This window comes from Neomonachus schauinslandi, chromosome 8, assembly GCF_002201575.2.
Source record: "Neomonachus schauinslandi chromosome 8, ASM220157v2, whole genome shotgun sequence".
Classification (NCBI taxonomy): Eukaryota; Metazoa; Chordata; class Mammalia; order Carnivora; family Phocidae; genus Neomonachus; species Neomonachus schauinslandi.
The window spans coordinates 132,091,099-132,108,553 of NC_058410.1; the positions used below are offsets into that span (position 1 = coordinate 132,091,099).

The 17,455-nt window shown below is 43.5% G+C and overlaps 1 protein-coding gene across 1 annotated transcript in view; it reads left to right on the top strand.

Annotated features, from left to right (window-relative positions):
- Window positions 1-17,455, top strand: part of PHACTR1 (phosphatase and actin regulator 1) — a 558,362-nt gene that overhangs the window by 427,546 nt on the left and 113,361 nt on the right. Inside the window, exon 4 of the mRNA XM_021696829.2 lies at window positions 16,220-16,300. Within this exon, the coding sequence (XP_021552504.1) occupies window positions 16,220-16,300 (81 nt within the window). The remainder of the gene's footprint in view (window positions 1-16,219; window positions 16,301-17,455) is intronic.

The following is a 17,455-nucleotide window of genomic DNA, read 5'->3' on the forward strand; positions in this document are numbered from 1 at the left end:
GAATCCCAAGCAGACTCCCTGCTGAGTGTGGAGCCCAACGTGGGGCTCCATCTCACCCCCCTGAGATCATGACCTGAGCCAAAATCAAGAGTCAGATGTTTAACCCACTGAGCCACCCAGGCATCCCTGCATAGGTATAATTTTTTTAATTTTTGCTCCGAATTTTAGCTGACTTTCGTTCTGACAGTAGGTAATAAGGACAAATAAAAACTCTCCATCTAATGGTGCTGTCTTTCTCTGATTTATAAAGTGTCAGAGAAGTAAGATCTTAAAGCCTAAATGTCTTTTAAAGACTTCATTCAGCAGTGTTGATCTGACCATGGGTAGAAAAACAAGCAGCGAAGCAGGCAAACTGATTTCCATTAAGTTGGCACCACAAAGCACTTTGAACAAGGGCCCTATTATCTCGTAGGTAACAGGTGGTAGCTGGGGTATTAAGCTGTTCTGGGCAGGAATTCAGATTTCCATTCTTCAATGCCTCGGGCAGTACACTTCTATCATAAAGTGATCAATAATAATTGGGTGTCTGGAATGAAATACAGTACGGTATTATGCTTCCTACATCTGGAAGGAGAAACTCACTTAACTAGCTTTAAATCAGTGCATTCTCTTTTTATTCCCGGGGGACAGTGTTTGAGGCAGCAGAGAACACAATAGAAATGTGAATTGTGGCTTGGTGCACAATCACACAAAAAATTAGGTGTTATGACACACTTTGCTACAAGTAATAGAAGCAAGCCCCAAAGCATCGAGCCTTTATTTCTGACATAAACACTTTCATCACATTTCATTCTCTATGACTGGAGGGCCACCTGTTTCACATTTAATAAAAATAGCTGTCACAATAGATGATCTATAGGTGAGGGGACAAAGCGAAGGTTGTCAGTGGGGCTTAATGTAAATTATTTTTCAGATCTTATAGTTTATTAAATCATGTTCTAGCATGTTCCCGTCCCAGGGGGCCAATAAATGGACAAGGAATTATTTCTTTTGTGTCTCGTCGGTCTCAGAAGAGAAAACTGATACTTATTCTGTTAGAATTTGAATTGAAGTTTTCCTGTGCACATTGGGGCTTAAAGAGCCAGACCATGGAAAATTTCCTCCGTGCACTCCCAAGAGTGCTGAGCCTGATCCCCGCAAAATTACTTCCCCTAAGTGGCTTCTTCCTTGTCACTCTGGGGTTTGGACGGCAAGAGCCCCACATCCTGCTTTCAAAATGCAGAATCCTTGTTGCTGCAAAATTACCTAAAGCTTTCTGCCCCCACAACTACCAGTCCCTGCCCTGCTGCCTAGGGACTTGCAAGCATCAAAGCAGCTCTTCCACACTCTTGCCTGACCTATTTGAAGAAATGACCAGGAAAAGAAGTACAGCTTTTATTGCCTTATAATCACCCTTTCTTTCATTAACCGGAGATTGTCTATTGGCCAACTGCATAATTTTATTATCTGGTGGCTGAGTTTTTTATTCCCCTTCAGAGACCATTGGAGCAGTACAAAAGGAAGCAGAGTTAGTGAGAATGTCCTTTTAATGTTTCTATTTTGGAAAATAAAATACGTTGGAAAAAAATGCATCAAGCGTCGATGTGCAGTTTAACAGGTGGTTATAAAGCAGACGCCATATAATCACTGCCCACGTCAGGAAAATTACCAACAGCCCCTGGAAGCCCCTTGATGTGCCTTTCTTTTAAGATTTTATTTATTTATTGAGGGGGAGGCAGAGGGAGCGGGAGAGAGAGAATGCCAAGCAGACTCCATGCCCAGCAGGGAGCCCAATGCGGGGTTCGATCTCATGACCCTGAGATCATGACCTGAGCTGAAAAGAAGAGTAGGACGCTCAGCAGACTGAGCCACCCAGGCGCCCCTTGATATGCCTTTCTGATTGCAGTCCTCCTCCCCACCAAAGGTACACACTGACTTGATTTTTATTGTGATTATATCCTTGCTCGTATTTGTAGTTTTCAAGGTTGGAGATGTATCTCTAAAGCATACATTCAGTTTTGCTAGTTTTTGAACTTTATGTAAATGGAATCACGGTATAAGTGTTTTGTCTTGCTCTTTTTACTCAACATTACTTGTAAGATTCATTCATTTTGTGTGTTTTTATTTTGAATATTTTCAAATGTAAGAGAAATTGAGAGAATTATATACCAGTATTATAATATAATTGCTTGATCGCCACCTAATAGTTACAGAGATTTGGCCTTATTTGTTGCTTTTTTTTTTTTTCCCCCTCTTGAAATGTTTTAAAGTTAATTACAGACATTTTTTTTTTTAAAGGGATGCATAGGGAGGGGCAGAGGGAGAGAGAGAATCTTAGGCAGGCTCCACGCCCCCTACGGAGCCCAACGCAGGGCTCGATCTGACAACCCTGAGATCACGACCTGAGCCGAAATCAAGAGTCGGACACTTGGGACGCCTGGGTGGCTCAGCGTTAAGCATTTGCCTTCAGCTCAGGTCATGATCCCAGGGTCCTGAGATCGAGCCCCGCATCGGGCTCCCTGCTTGGCGGGAAGCCTGCTTTCTCTCTCCCGCTCCCCTTGCTTCTGTTCTCTCTCTCGCTGTGTCTCTCTCTGTCAAATAAATAAATAAATAATCTTAAAAAAAAAAGAAAAGAAGAAGAAGATCAGGGACGCCTGAGTGGCTCAGTCGGTTAAGCATCTGCCTTCAGCTGAGGATATGATCCCGGGGTTCTGGGATCGAGCCCTGCATTGGGCTCCCTGCTTGGCGGGAAGCCTGCTTCTCCCTCTCCCGCTCCCCCTGCTTGTGTTCCCTCTCTCGCTGTCTATCTCTCTGTCAAATAAATAAAATCCTTAAAAAAAAAAAAAAAAAAAAAGAGTCGAACGCTTAACCGACTGAACCACCCAGGCACCCCAATTACATTTCTAATCATGCATCTCTAAAAAATAAGGGAAATGTCCTATATAACCACAAGACCCTTATCCTATATAGCAAAACTAGTAATAATTCCCTGATATCATCTAATACCCAGTCCATATTCGTGCATTTCCAGCTGACCCCAAAACACTTTTCTAGCCGGCTTGTTCAAACCAGGATCCAATCAAGATCCATAAAGAGTTTCTGAAGTAGTTTTAACCATACAACTTGCAGCTGAGAATGAGTCTGTGCTCCTGCTTTTCCCCCATACACTTAATCAATGGGTAGAGCTCTCGTGGGACCCGGCTGCGGGCACTTCACCCACAGGAACGAAGAAAATGAATCACCTCATCTCTGCTAATGACAGGGTCCTACTCTCCTGCTCTGTGACTCCAGAGGAAATTGCACTGTCTGAATTCCTGTCAGAAAGAAGCACCTGATATCAGTTATGTCAAAACCAAAAATGTTATTTGGGGCAGATACTCTGTGGTACTGGTCTGCTCAAGGTTAAACAAGTCTAGTTATACTTCTCGGGGGAATGCATGGGGGGCCACCCATCCAGGGAGCTCACTGGAACACAGCTCCAATCTCTGTCAGCTTCAGTTCTGACCAGGACCCCCAGGAGGACAGGTGGATGGATGGCTGGTCCCTTCGCTTGATTAGGATCTTCCTGGTCAGCCATGTCTTGCTCGCTTGGTATTGCAAGACTTTGGGTTTTGGGTTGTGTTTGATTCCTTTGCCAGAAAGCTCTTTCTGAAGGAGCTTGGCCCTCTCTGACCCTGCTAAGGTAAGACAGGCTGACCTCCCTGTTTCCTTTTTATGGAAAAGGAATTTTTCCTTTTCCACATTTGTTCCCTGTGATCTAGTATCTATTTAGATCAGCATTTCCCAGAAGATTTTCCTCTGAATGAAAGTCCCATAGTACTCCATAAAAGGATCATATTGTCAAATGAATTTGGGAGAAACACCGGATTCAACAGAGTTCAGCTGGTTTCTTTACTGTATGTCCTTTTGTGCTAATGAACTCTGTGCTTCTCCAGGGATCCATGGCATTTCCCCCAATTATTGTCCTCACAACCTTTTCCTCAGAGCATCTCTGGAGGTTACCGTTCTGCAGAGCAGACTTTAGAAAGTGCTGATTTGGAGGACTTGGATAGAATCACAAGCAACAGTAAACAAGCAGTCTCCTCTACCTCATGGGTCATGAAGACTTTATCCAAGCTAACTATGTAGCAGTACATGAGAACAGGGGCCGGGTTACCATGTTGGAGACGAGGAACTTTGTTTATGCACACCCTCCACTTGGACTTCTGCTTCTGTTCATACTGGAGCCGTGTGGGAATCAGGATCTGCGCATGTTACAAGGACAGTTACACCTTAAATTCTACCTTACAGATGGAATTTCCACATGGTTTAGAGTTTTAAAGGGAAAAAAATTCTGTACTGGTCAGCCTCTCTGATTTTGAGGATCACTTGACCTTAATTGCTAAATATTTTTTGAAGTTTTTTTTAAAAAATTATTTATTTTAGAGAGTGTGGGCAGGGGGGAGAACAGACAGGAAAGGAGAGGGAGGAGGAAAGAATCTCAAGCAAACTCCACGCCAAGCACAGAGCCCAGTACAGGGCTCGACCTCACAACCCCTGAGATCATGACCTGAGCCAAAATCAAGAGTTGGACGATTAACTGACTGAGCCATCCAGGCGCCCCGCCAAATATTTTTTTTTAATTTCATTTTGCATTAGTAATTTAATAAGCTTTCTTCAGGTGATCAAGTAATCAAACCTTCTTGCCTCGTTATCCCACATCTGGCGAAATGTTTGGATATTCCTAGGACTCGAACGTCTTTGTTAGTAAAAGGTACAGTATCTGGTGTTCATACCAATTGCTTCTAGACTAATATGACTTCTTGAATATGTTGGTCATACCATTCTGTCTGAAACTAGACATTTAGAGGTGCATTCACTTCTACTTTCCCTTCTTTTTCAATATAGCATTTAGATAGACAACCTTGTCGCTTTGCTCATTAATTTCCTTACGAAGTAACCGATCAGCTGGCATTTGCCATCTGGTTTTTCAAAATGGAAGATCTCCAGGTTTATCCTACTTCTTCCTTATCTTTCTTGCCTTTTATATATTGTACATATCAATTTAATTTTGAAACCGTCTCTTCATCTTTAAAAAAATGAAAGCATTTCATGTGGAGATAGTGTGAACGTGGATTGATTATTTTGTGCTGGGTTTCCTAGGCTATAGTTGTATTCAATTAATAATCCTCATTGTTCATAAGTCAGATGGGAAGCAGAGGTATGTTCTAGGCACTCGAGGTTCATTCTGTTTGTCACTCGTAGATTTCTAGACCAAATTCACGCTCTCTGGGGTTGTAAAACTTCAAAGGGATGAAAGCCACCAATTTTACGTACAAGTTGACTATTTTAACAACCGAAAGTGTAAGACTCTGCAGTAAGCTACCACACATTTCATTACTGCTCAGTTGTTTTTCCTGCTTCAAATATCCAGCTCCTCCAGAATGTAATTTAAAGGCAGCTGAGCAAAGAATTCAACAAAGATGGATTATCCTAGAGTATGAGCTGAACAAGTCCCTGCATTGGTACTCTTGAGTAGAGCCAAATAACTCATTCTAGCATCAATATTGCTTCCCCCACCACTGGCCCTGTTCCCTCATTTTTTTTAAATAAAAAAACAGTACTTAAAAGTTATGAAACATACGGGTTTTTTTCTTCCATCAGTACTGGGAGTATATAAAAAATGCGTTGCCCATGGGGCACCTGGGTGGCTCAGTCGGTTAAGCACCCGACTCTAGGTTTCTGCTCAGGTCATGATCTCAAGGTCGTGATCTCAAGGTCGTGAGATTGAGCCCCGTGTCAGGCTCCACACTCAGCAGAGAGTCTGCTTGAGATTCTCTTTCTCCCTCTTCCTCTGCCCCTCCCTCCCACTCTCTCTCCCTAAAATAAATAAATCTTAAAAAGAACGCACTATATAAATTAAATTTAAAAAAAGAATGCGCTACCAGAAATTGTACATCTAGTGACATATTCTAGAAAAATTCTTCCACTTGTTCACGTGCATGCCAGAAAAATTATATTTACAGTACGAATGTTTGCCCCAAATTTGAAACAACTTGTTTCCTTCAGTTGCAGATGGGTGAATAAATTAGGACACTTCTGCCCCATGTAATGGTATGTAGTATTCAGAGAGTGTGAGACACTTCTGTATGTGCTGATGGGGAGAACTCTAAAGCATATTGATCAATGAGGGGAAAGAAAGAGTTATAAAATAATATGAGCAGAATGATCCCATTTATGTTTTTAAAAACTGCATTTATACGTAGTGGGGAGGGTGAGTAGAAAGGAGGGAGCAAAGGTGGGGGAAGAAGAGAGAGAGTGAAACAGAAGGAAAATATCAAAGGAGAGCAGTAATGAGATTTGGGAGTTGTGTCCAGGGAAGGAAGGGCAGTGTAAAAAGGATTTTCTTTTCACTATATTTCTTGAATTATGTACAGGGAAATATTTTCATCAATTTTCATAAATGAAATAAAAGCATATGTGTGTGCACATGCACAATAAATAAAAAGAATGAGCCAGTTATTTTAAAGATTTATTTTAGAGAGAGAGGGAGCAGAGGGAGGAGGAGGGAGAGGGAAGGAGAGAGAATCTCAAGCAGACGCTGCTGAGCGCGGAGCTCAACTCGGGGTTCGTCAATCTCACGACCCTAAGATTATGACCTGAGCAGAAATCGAGTCATACTGAGCCACCCGGGTGCCCCGAGAATGTGCCAGTTATTTTTAACAAATTCATCCAATCCAGGCATTCACTAGGGAGAGCAGTCTGCCCAAGATGTCTGTTTTAAGTTCATGGATGTCAGAGAAGCATGGGATTCCTTGGCTTAGCACAAACCTGTGCGGATGGGGAGGCTGGGAGAACACTGGAGGGGAGATGCTGGGGACCTGGCTTCTGGTAACTGTGGCATAGACTGCAGTGGTGGCTCAGAAGAGCTCCCAGAAGCACTTAGACGGGAACCACTCCATTCGGTCTGGTCTCCGGACTTTAGTGGAATTTACTCCCAGGAATCAGTTCTTCACTAAACTCTGCCTGTCTAAAGCTCACATGGAAACAGACTTCAGAACAAGAGGTTGGAACATAAAGCTATGGGAAATACCCCTAGTTTTTCCTTTGCTGACAAACCACTGCAAGGATAGGTGTGTTTTAAGATGTTGGTCTTGCTATTATTTAGGTATGGTGAGGCCAACTGATCAGGAGATGCCTGCCATTAAAAAGATGGTTTGAAAGTAGGGATCCAAAAGGGTACGTGCACCCCGATGTTTATAGCAGCAATGTCCACAATAGCCAAACTGTGGAAAGAACCAAGATATCCATCGACAGATGAATGGATAAAGAAGATGTGGTATATATACACAATGGAATATTATGCAGCCATCAAAAGGAATGAGATCTTGCCATTTGCAACGATGTGAATGGAACTGGAGGGTATTATGTTGAGTGAAATAAGTCAAACAGAGAAAGACATGTATCATATGATCTCACTGATATGAGGAATTCTTAATTGCAGGAAACAAACTGAGGGTTGCTGGAGTGGGGGGTGGGGTGGGAGGGATGGGGTGACTGGGTGATAGACACTGGGGAGGGTATGTGCTCTGGTAAGTGCTGTTAATTGTGCAAGACTGTTGAATCTCAGATCTGTACCTCTGAAACAAATAATGCAATATATGTTAAGAAAAAAAAAATGAAGAAGAAGAAGGTAGCAGGAGGGGAAGAATGAAGCAGGGGAAATCGGAGGGGTAGACGAACCATGAGAGACGATGGACTCTGAAAAACCAACTGAGGGTTCTAGAGGGGAGGGGGATGGGAGGATGGGTTAGCCTGGTGGTGGGTATTGAGGAGGGCACATTCTGCATGGAGCACTGGGTGTTATGTACAAACAATGAATCATGGAACACTTCATCTAAAACTAATGATGTAATGTATGGGGATTAACATAAGAATAATAAAAAAAAAAAGATGGTTTGGGGATGGCTTGGGTGACTCAGTGGGTTAAGTGTCTGACTCTCGGTTTCAGCTCAGGTCATGATCTCAGGGTCCTGGGATCAAGCCACATGTCGAGCTCCCCGCTTAGCACAGAGTCTGCTTGTCCTTCTCCCTCCCCCTCTGTTCCTGTCTCCACTTGTGCTCTGTCTCTCCTCTCTCTCTCTCTCTCAAATAAATAAATAAAATCTTAAAAATTTTTTAAAAAGGGGTGCCTGAGTGGCTCAGTTGGTTAAGCGACTGCCTTCGGCTCAGGTCATGATCCTGGAGTCCCTGGATCGAGTCCCGCATCGGGCTCCCTGCTCGGCAGGGAGTCTGCTTCTCCCTCTGACCCTCCCGACCCTCCCCCCCTCTCATGCTCTCTCTCTCTGTCTCTCTCTCTCAAATAAATAAATAAATAAATAAAATCTTTAAAAAAAAATTTTTTTAAAAGGTGGTTTGTTACACTCACAGAGTCCAAGAGAAAGGGTCATGCCATGCCATGGAGGATCATGTGGGGAAGCATCGGGGTTGATCAGGAGGCAGAGAGAGTGGGAGGGAAATGTGGAAACTGCGGGCAAGAGCCTTTGGTGTGTTCCCCGCAGGAAAGAATGGACAGGGTAAGCAAGCTTGTCTGGCTGGTTTGAATCATTTCAGCAGGCTCTGGGGCATAGGGACTATTTCCAGTTGTCTGGCCCCTAGACCTGTGCAGACAAGGGCCGGTGGATAGTGGCCTGTAGCGTATGAGCTCCATGAAGGAGGTGGCTGGGGGTAAGGGCCCTGGGTCAGGTGGTTTGCACATGAAAGGTATGTTCACAGGCTGTTCAGGCACTGTCTGTGGGATTTGGCTAGCCCTGGGAGAGGCAGCCTCACCAGGACTAGCAAGACCCCCAAGAGTTACCTGAAACTAATATAACATTGTATGTAAATTTAAATTAAATTTAAATTTAAAAAAATACAGAAAGTAAAAAGACAAGATTAATAGTGATAGAGATGCAAGAATAATCGCGCATCTCAAGGTTTTCTGCGTGGCTTTTATATTAAGGCTGAGTTTGATGGCAAGCTTTGGAAGTCTTCCTTGGGCATCCTAACCTTTGACTATGATTTCGGGCAGGGGGGCGTTTGGGGGTTATTTTTGGTACAGTAATTGAGAAATCTCTCTCCTATTCATTGCAAGCAAGAGGGGTACGGGAAGTTTCTTTTTGTGTATTTGGATCTACTCAACTAATGCTTTGTCGGTCTATAAAAGCAAATCAGTAATTTTTCCCCTTTTTCCTCTTCAGGCTGCCTCTTACGTTGGGCATAGAATTTTAGACCAGATGTCCCTGCAGTTGACTTCTGCACAATTGATGGTTTATGCGATTTTGTTTTTGATGTTTCGCTTGCCACAGGACCACCTCGAAAGCCTATTACTGTGTTCTGCATTTACTGCAGCCTGGAAAATTGGTTCTTTTCTAAAGATACACTGTCTGAGCTGTATTTTCATTCTGGGGGGGGAATTAGGTTCCTGCTTTTTCTATTTCGGTTCTACTGTTTAGAGATTTAGCAAAATGTTTTCAGAAATTTACCTTTATAGGGGCGCCTGGGTGGCTCAGTCGTTAAGCATCTGCCTTCGGCTCAGGTCGTGATCCCGGGGTCCTGGGATCGAGCCCTGCGTCAGGCTCCCTGCTCCGCGGGAAGCCTGCTTCTCCCTCTGCCCCTCCCCTTGCTTGTGTTCCCTCTCGCTGCCTCTCTGTCAAATAAATAAATAAAATCTTTAAAAAAAAAAAAAAAGAAATTTACCTTTATATACTAAATTCCTCACCCTTTGATTTTAACATTGTCCTCTTATTTACTGTGGCCTAACGTTTATTTAATTGTCTGTTTAGATGTGCTGTTTTTGTTTTTAACTGATGTTTTTGCCATTATGGGAATTTTCTCTCATGGTCACTTTTTTTTTCATGTCTTAACAACTTTATGGAAGTATCACTTATGTACCATACAATTAACTCATTGAAGGCATATAACTCAGTGATTCCGGTAAATTTAAAGGGTTGTACAGCTGTCACCATGGACCAGTTTTATAACCAAAATGCTTACTCCAGAACATTCCCATGTGTGATCTCTCAGATTTCTTACTGCCCTGTGCTTTAATAACTCAATAACATTTGAGTGATCCTTGTGTTTTATATTTTCTTGTTTTAAAATAAACGCTTACTGACTTTATCTTTCTTTTATATAAAAATACTACTTTGGGGGGCACCTGGGTGGCTCAGTCATTAAGCGTCTGCCTTTGGCTCAGGTCGTGATCCCAGGGTCCTGGGATCGAGCCCCGCATCGGGCTCCCTGCTCCGCGGGAAGCCTGCTTCTCCCTCTCCCACTCCCCCTGCTTGTGTTCCCTCTCTCACTGTGTCTCTCTGTCAAATAAATAGAATCTTTGAATATATATATATATATATATATATATATATATATACACACACATATATATACATACACACATATATATATTACTTTTTTCTTTTAGAGAGAGAGAATGAGTGAGAGCAGTAGGGAGGGGCAGAGGGAGAGAATCTTAAGCAGGCTCCACACCCAGCTCAGAGCCTGAGGCAGGGCTCAATCTCAGGACCCTGAGATTATGACCTGAACGGAAATCAAGAGTCAGATGCTCAACCGACTGAGCCACCCAGGCGCCCCTAAAAATATTACTTTTTACCACACATCTAACAAGACCGTTTTTCAGTTTTCTTTTTTTAAAAGAGATGGATGACTTTGTACTGTTAATTTCCATTTCCTGTGTCCCAAAGGCCAAGCATTGCCTAGTGAATCAGCTCACAGTCATGCCTTGGATCTCACTTAATCTGATTTATTCCTGCTATCCTTTGGGCAGGTGTGGTACCCGTTACACCTTCTCTCTTCCCCGATGTGTTGATTCTCTTCCTCTGACTTTAACTTTTTGTCATTTCTTCTCTGTTTTTCTTTTTTCCATCTTTCTTCTACCCAAAGCCAAAGTTGTTGAAGAAGGCAGATCGGACCTCGTCTTGGTCAGTGAACAGAAAACCATTATGTTTTCTTTCCCCCACATCAAACCTTCCCCTGCCCCATGTTTTGTAGTTGAGTAGTAGACCAGGTCAGAGGATCTTAGTCGTCCTTCTGTACCAAACAGCCCACTTAATTTTACTTCCCAGAGCAGTGGTGAGCTTGTCTTTGCCTGTAGTTAAACTTAGCTCTGACTTTGGAAGGGCTGCTAAAAATAAGACTGGAAGAGAGGCATCACATATATCTTGTTAAAAGAATAAGTAAAGAGTGCCCCAGAAGAAAAACTCTTCTAAGAATAAAGTACAGTTATGCCATTTTACCATGACCTACAGCCCCAAATAAACTAATAATAAAATCACCTTCCATTTTTAGAGTCTTGTACATTAGATTATATTTAGAACCTGTACACATCATAAGGATCTTCACAATGTGGTATGGAAGAAAAAAACAGATGTTAATATCTCTTTCTGCTCTGCCACTTGCTATTTGACTCTGAGCAAGTCAGGTTTGCAGGGTCTCCGGTACCTCTGAGAAATGGGAATGATACTACTTCACAGGATGTGGTGAGGATTAAGTTAAATAACATCACATGCCACCCTTCTCAAAATGATCTGTGTATCCTCCCGTGGACGCAGGGTTCTGTGCTAGGAAATGGACAAAGCCAAAGGAAAAAGAAACCATCTCTTCCCAGAATGTCAATTAAATTTGGAAATTGGTTGGGGGGGTGGGTATTTTCTTATTTAAATAAGAGCAGATAGATCTATTATGTGAGCTCCACCTTAGTTCTTTTTTTTTTAATTTTATTTTATTATGTTGGTCACCATACATTACATCATTAGTTTTTGATGTAGTGTCCCATGATGCATTGTTTTCGTATAACACCCAATGCTCCATGTAGTACGTGCCCTCTTTAATACCCATCACCAGGCTAACCCATCCTCCCACCCCCCTCCCCTCTAAAACCCTCAGTCTGTTTCTCAGAGTCCGTAGTCTCTCATGGTTCGTCTCCCCCTCCGATTCCCCCCCTTCCTTTTTCCCTTCCTTCTCCTAATGTCCTCCATGCTATTCCTTATGTTCCACAAATAAGTGAAACCATATGATAATTGACATTCTCTGCTTGACTTATTTCACTTAGCATAATCTCCTCCAGTCCCATCCATGTTGATGTAAAAGTTGGATATTCATCCTTTCTGATGGCCAAGTAATATTCCATTGTATATATGGACCACATCTTCTTTATCCATTCATCTGTTGAAGGGCATCTCGGCTCTTTCCACAGTTTGGCTATTGAGAATATTGCTACTATGAACGTTGGGGTGCATATGGCCCTTCTTTTCACTACAGCTGTGTCTTTGGGGTAAATACCCAGTAGTGCAATTGCTGGGTCATAGGGTAGCTCTATTTTTATTTTTCTGAGGCACCTCCACACTGTTTTCCAAAGTGGCTATACCAACTTGCATCCCCCCCAACAGTGTAAGAGGGTTCCCCTTTCTCCACAACCTCTCCAACATTTGTTGTTTCTTGCCTTGCCAATTTTTGCCATTCTAACCGTAAGGTGGTATCTCAGTGTGGTTTTGATTTGAATTTCCCTGATGGCTAATGATGATGAACATTTTTTCATGTGTCAGCCATTTGTATGTCTTCTTTGGAGAAGTGTCTGTTCATGTCTTCTGCCCATTTTTTGACTTGATTATTTGTTTTTTGGGTGTTGAGTTTAAGAAGTTCTTTATAGATCTTGGATACCAGCCCTTTATCTGTAGTGTCATTTGCAAATGATATCTCCTCTTAAGCATAGCTAAAACTGGGCTCGCCATCTTCCCTACAAACCTGATTCTCAACCCACATCCCCCACAGAGTCATCAACACCACCATCCATTCAGCTATGCAAGTCAGGAACCAAGCAGTTGCCCTTGACTCCTCTCTTTCCTTCACATCCTTAACTTGACACCATGGCAACCTTGCCACCTTCCCATGACTTGAATGCATCCTTTGCCTGCATCTCCATCACCAGCATCTGTGTCCAAGTGACCATCATTTCTTGCCTAGACTGGGGAATCCCCTAGAACCGGCCTTCCTCCAATCCATTCTCCATGGTGAAGCGGGCTTTGATCTCTGATGGTTTATTCCCACTGCCCTTAGAATAACGTGGTCCATGAGGTCCTGCATGGCCCAGCCCCCCCAGCCCTCTGGCCACATTTCGAGTCCTTCTCCATCTGGTGCTGGTGGCTGCAGTAACATTGGGTGCTCTCTCTTCGCCAACGGCACCATGATTCCTCCATCAGGAGCCATTGCCCAGCTTGCTGTGTCTGGAGTATCTCCCTCAGCCCCTCCCTGACTGTCCTTGCCAGGATAATAGGTCTTCCAAACTCCGCTTGTGGGTCTTTTCCTCAGAAAAGCCTTTCCTCATGACCCAGTAGGGGAAGTTATTGATCATATGTCTGGTAGAATGTGTTCCTTTGTTTTAACGGGACTTACCTCGATTTGTAATCACACATTAGCTAATACTATTTGATGACCATCTGAACCACACATTAGTCTGTCAACTCTGCAAGGGTAGGGACTGTCCCTTCGATCACCAGCCCCTAGAGGAGTGCCTTTTGCCATGGGCAGGGAATCTGTCACTGTTGGATGAGCGCAGGGAGCCCGCGGAGGTCTGCATGGCTCAGTGGTTGGCTTGGGAGCACCCATGTTCTACTGAAACTTGCCATCTCAGACAACCAAGTCCATGGCTTTGCCCACCTTTCTGCAGATTCTTCCTTCAGTGCTGGGCACCAGGTCCTTCCACTTCTGTCTGTGGCTTTGAAAAGCCCCTGAGAAACCTCATTTTGATTAAGGGAAATCTACTCAGTTTGTGGTTCAATACAGGATTGGCGAAGCACCTTTTTATGCATGCTTTCTGGGTGGCTTGATGCCACCCACAAGATCTGTTGACAGAGTCTTTGCTTTAAAACCCCTGCTTTACCTTGCCTGTCCAGTCTTTTCCCACTGTGCCACTAAGCAAATCTTTGCTTAAAAGTGTTACAGGATTTTTGTCCCCTTAGTGCCGAGGTTTTTGGTCATGCCGCTTCGAAGAATGAAGAGGTAGACCAGACAAAGAGTGGTGGGCAGCAAAGCAAAGTTTATTGAGCAAGAGTATAAAGCTCCTGAAGAGGGAGGGGGGCTCGAGTAGGTTGCCCTCTGAGTTTATAAGTTTAGGGGATTTTATGAGCTCTTTTGCTGAACTTTCTTAGGCAATCAGGTTGTGCCGAGTTGTGCCAATCAGGGCTTTGGTCACGTATCTGTCTACCTATTAGGTTAATGTCTCTGAGCTGATCGTCTTTTTTTGCTGACATCCAGGTGCTTAGGTCTTAGCTGCCCCTTGCCCATAATATTGACAAATGCTTTGTGGTTAATTGTCTTCTTTTAGGACGTTTTGCAGAAGTCATTTCTGCAAAGGCCACAGAGCAGAATACTAGTGTGGTCCTGTCTGAGCTGCACATCAGGATGTTAGTGCTGTTTTATTTTAGCTATCCTGACTCCGTATTTTCTTGTTGGGGACCCTGGCCCTGACTACCGAACTGCCCAACTCACTCCTAACAGAAGCAAACAGAACTTTCTAACCTAAGAATGCAGTTCTCTCTGCATGCAGTTCTCTCTCCCTTCTCTGGGCGGTCCTCTTCTGCACAGAGGACATCCTTCTGCCCTCCTGCGCCCACGTCATGTTATTTGGTATGAGTCATAAAACTCCAACAACCCCCCCAAACAAGCACCATTCCAGTGATTTCTACACCCACCTTTATGACTTGACCTCCGTACAACCCTCCTGACCTCACTTCTGTGGGTATATATATGTGTCCATTTTACTATTAATATGTTCTCAGGAAGTTTTATGGGAGTGCAGTCTAACCTCATATTTATTTTGCTGCCTTACGCCACTTAATTCGTTATAAGTTAAGGGAGAGTTAGAATATTTTAAAAATAGTAAGTCCCAAAAACATATAGAAGGTGATTCTCAACCTTGATATGACTGAGAATAATCCAGAGGCTTTTCATGACAACGCGGATGTCCAGGTCCCACCCTGGACCTATTAAATCAGAGAAGCTGGGGCTGAGGCATGAGTGTTTTCTCAGACTGGCAAAGTGACTTGACCGAGGTCATTCGGCTAGTAGGTAAAAGAATCCTAGTCCCTGTTTCCTTGCTTGCTTTCTAGTGCCTACTTGTATTCTTTGGACTAAAGTCTCCTGAGCTCTATGTGTGCGTAATTAATCTGTGTCTGAATTTGTCTGCATAAAAGTTTCTTTATTTTATAACTGGCTTCCCCACTCCCTGCGGAATAACTGTATCCAAAGGATGTGGAGATTCTCAAGCTGACAAAAGCAACCAAAATAATCTCTCCCCTCCTCCACTCAGTGTTCATGTAGAAACAAATATCCGCCGCTGGGGTGGCTCACTCACTTCCGTGGGCTCTGCTGACTTCCCCCACGTTACCTCCATCCACAGGCCTGCCCTCAGTGCTGCCCCTCACTTTTCCACTCCTGGGTTCTGTTTTCGTTCAATTTGCCCTCTGTCATGCCCACTGATCCGAAAGAAACCTCCCCTCTTCCCTCCTCCAGGGCCACCTGCCTGAGCGTTTGGCTTAGGGGGGCACCTGGATCCCGGTGGAGGTGCGTTTCATAACTGGGCAGCTCACACCTCGCTTGTCTGCTTGTATTTGGAGCCTAAGAGAGGAATGCAATGGACACCTGTCCCACGGGGGTCCCCCACTACCTGCCCCCACCCCCCCAATCTCTCAATCCAGAGAGCTCTGTAAGAGATATTTTCATACCATTTTTTTAGTAGTTGGGAAGCAAAAAAATCCTCCGTGAGACATGATCCATACGAATGACATAATTAAAGAAATCCCACTTAAGAGGAAATGCCACAATCAGGATGATGCACTGTGACACAGAGATTGTGCTGAGATTGGAGACCTCATTTCCGCCTTTGAATCCTGGCTCCTCTTATCAGCAATTCTGTTACTCTGACAAGCTGTTGAATTTCTCTGTGCTACAGATTACTCCACAATAAAGCAGGATGAAATAAAATGAAATAAAAGCACCTACCTCATAGGTAGTTTGAAGATCATTTTGAAGATTCAGTGATATAATCTGATTAAAATGGGTATCGGATTTCATTAATTTGCATTAATAAAATGTAACTTATAGAAGCTTTCCCATATGTTACTTTTTAATACATGTTAACATATGATTCCTTTGAAAAACTTCTTTGTTACCGACTCACACCTGTTTCTCTGTGTTTTGCTCCTAGCCCTGGAAAGGAAAATATCAATGAGGCAAAGCAGAGAGGAGCTGATAAAACGAGGGGTCTTGAAGGAAATCTATGATAAAGGTAAGGGGGACTGGTCCCCTCCGCGAGGCCCGGAAAGCCGTGCGTAGAATGTGTGTGCATATTTCTCGAGTCGGATTCCGTTTTCTGCATCGCTTTATCAGGAGTTGAACCTTTAAAACTCCAGACAGTTTTGGAGAGAAAAGAGAATTTTTCAGACCACGCCAGAGCTCTTGGTGTCATATTAGAGGAGAGAAATCAAGCTCCTTTATCCTCAGCATTGGAATCACACCACCGGGTGCCGTGCGGAATGACGTGGGGGCAGGAATGATGCGGGTCCTGGTCGGGAGCCTGTTCGTGTTTGAATGCACACAGCTGGAGTGAAGTTAATTGCCAAGGCTCCTTCGGGCACTGGGGGTTCCCAAGACAAAGGTTAAAAATCTACAGGCATCTAGAACTTCCTTAACAGATTTTTTACTGGCCTTCTGTCTCCCTGCAATAGAAGAAGTCAAAGTGGAGAAAATTATAAAAAATAACTGTACACATAAGATATTTCAAATGATAACATTGACAGGGATGCTGCAGATGCTTTGTGAAAGTGTCCACGAGGGTTTGCCGATGAGTACTGTGTCTTTTGCTTATTGAGTGACTCTTTAAATACACATGTATGCAGTGGTTTAAATGGTATATTAAGTATTCTTTGTTTTTATTTTTTAAGAGCTCTGATGTTTTTTTATTTTTACTGTTATGTTACTCACCATACATTATATCATTAGTTTTTGATGTAGTGTTCCATGGTTCATTGTTTGTGCATAACACCCAGTGCTCCATGCAGAATGTGCCCTCCTCAATACCCGTCACCAGGCTAACCCATCCTCCCACCCCCCTCCCCTCTAGAACCCTCAGTTGGTTTTTCAGAGCCCATCGTCTCTCATGGTTCGTCTCCCCCTCCGATTCCCCCCCTTCATTCTCCCCTCCTGCTCTCTTCTTTTTTATTTTTTTCTTAACATATATTGCATTATTTGTTTCAGAGGTGCAGATCTGTGACTCAACAGTCTTGCACAATTCACAGCACTCACCATAGCACATACCCTCCCCAGGGTCTATCACCCAGCCACCCCATCCCTCCCACCCCCCACCGCTCCAGCAACCCTCAGTTTGTTTCCTGCAATTAAGAATTCCTCATATCAGTGAGGTCATATGATACATGTCTTTCTC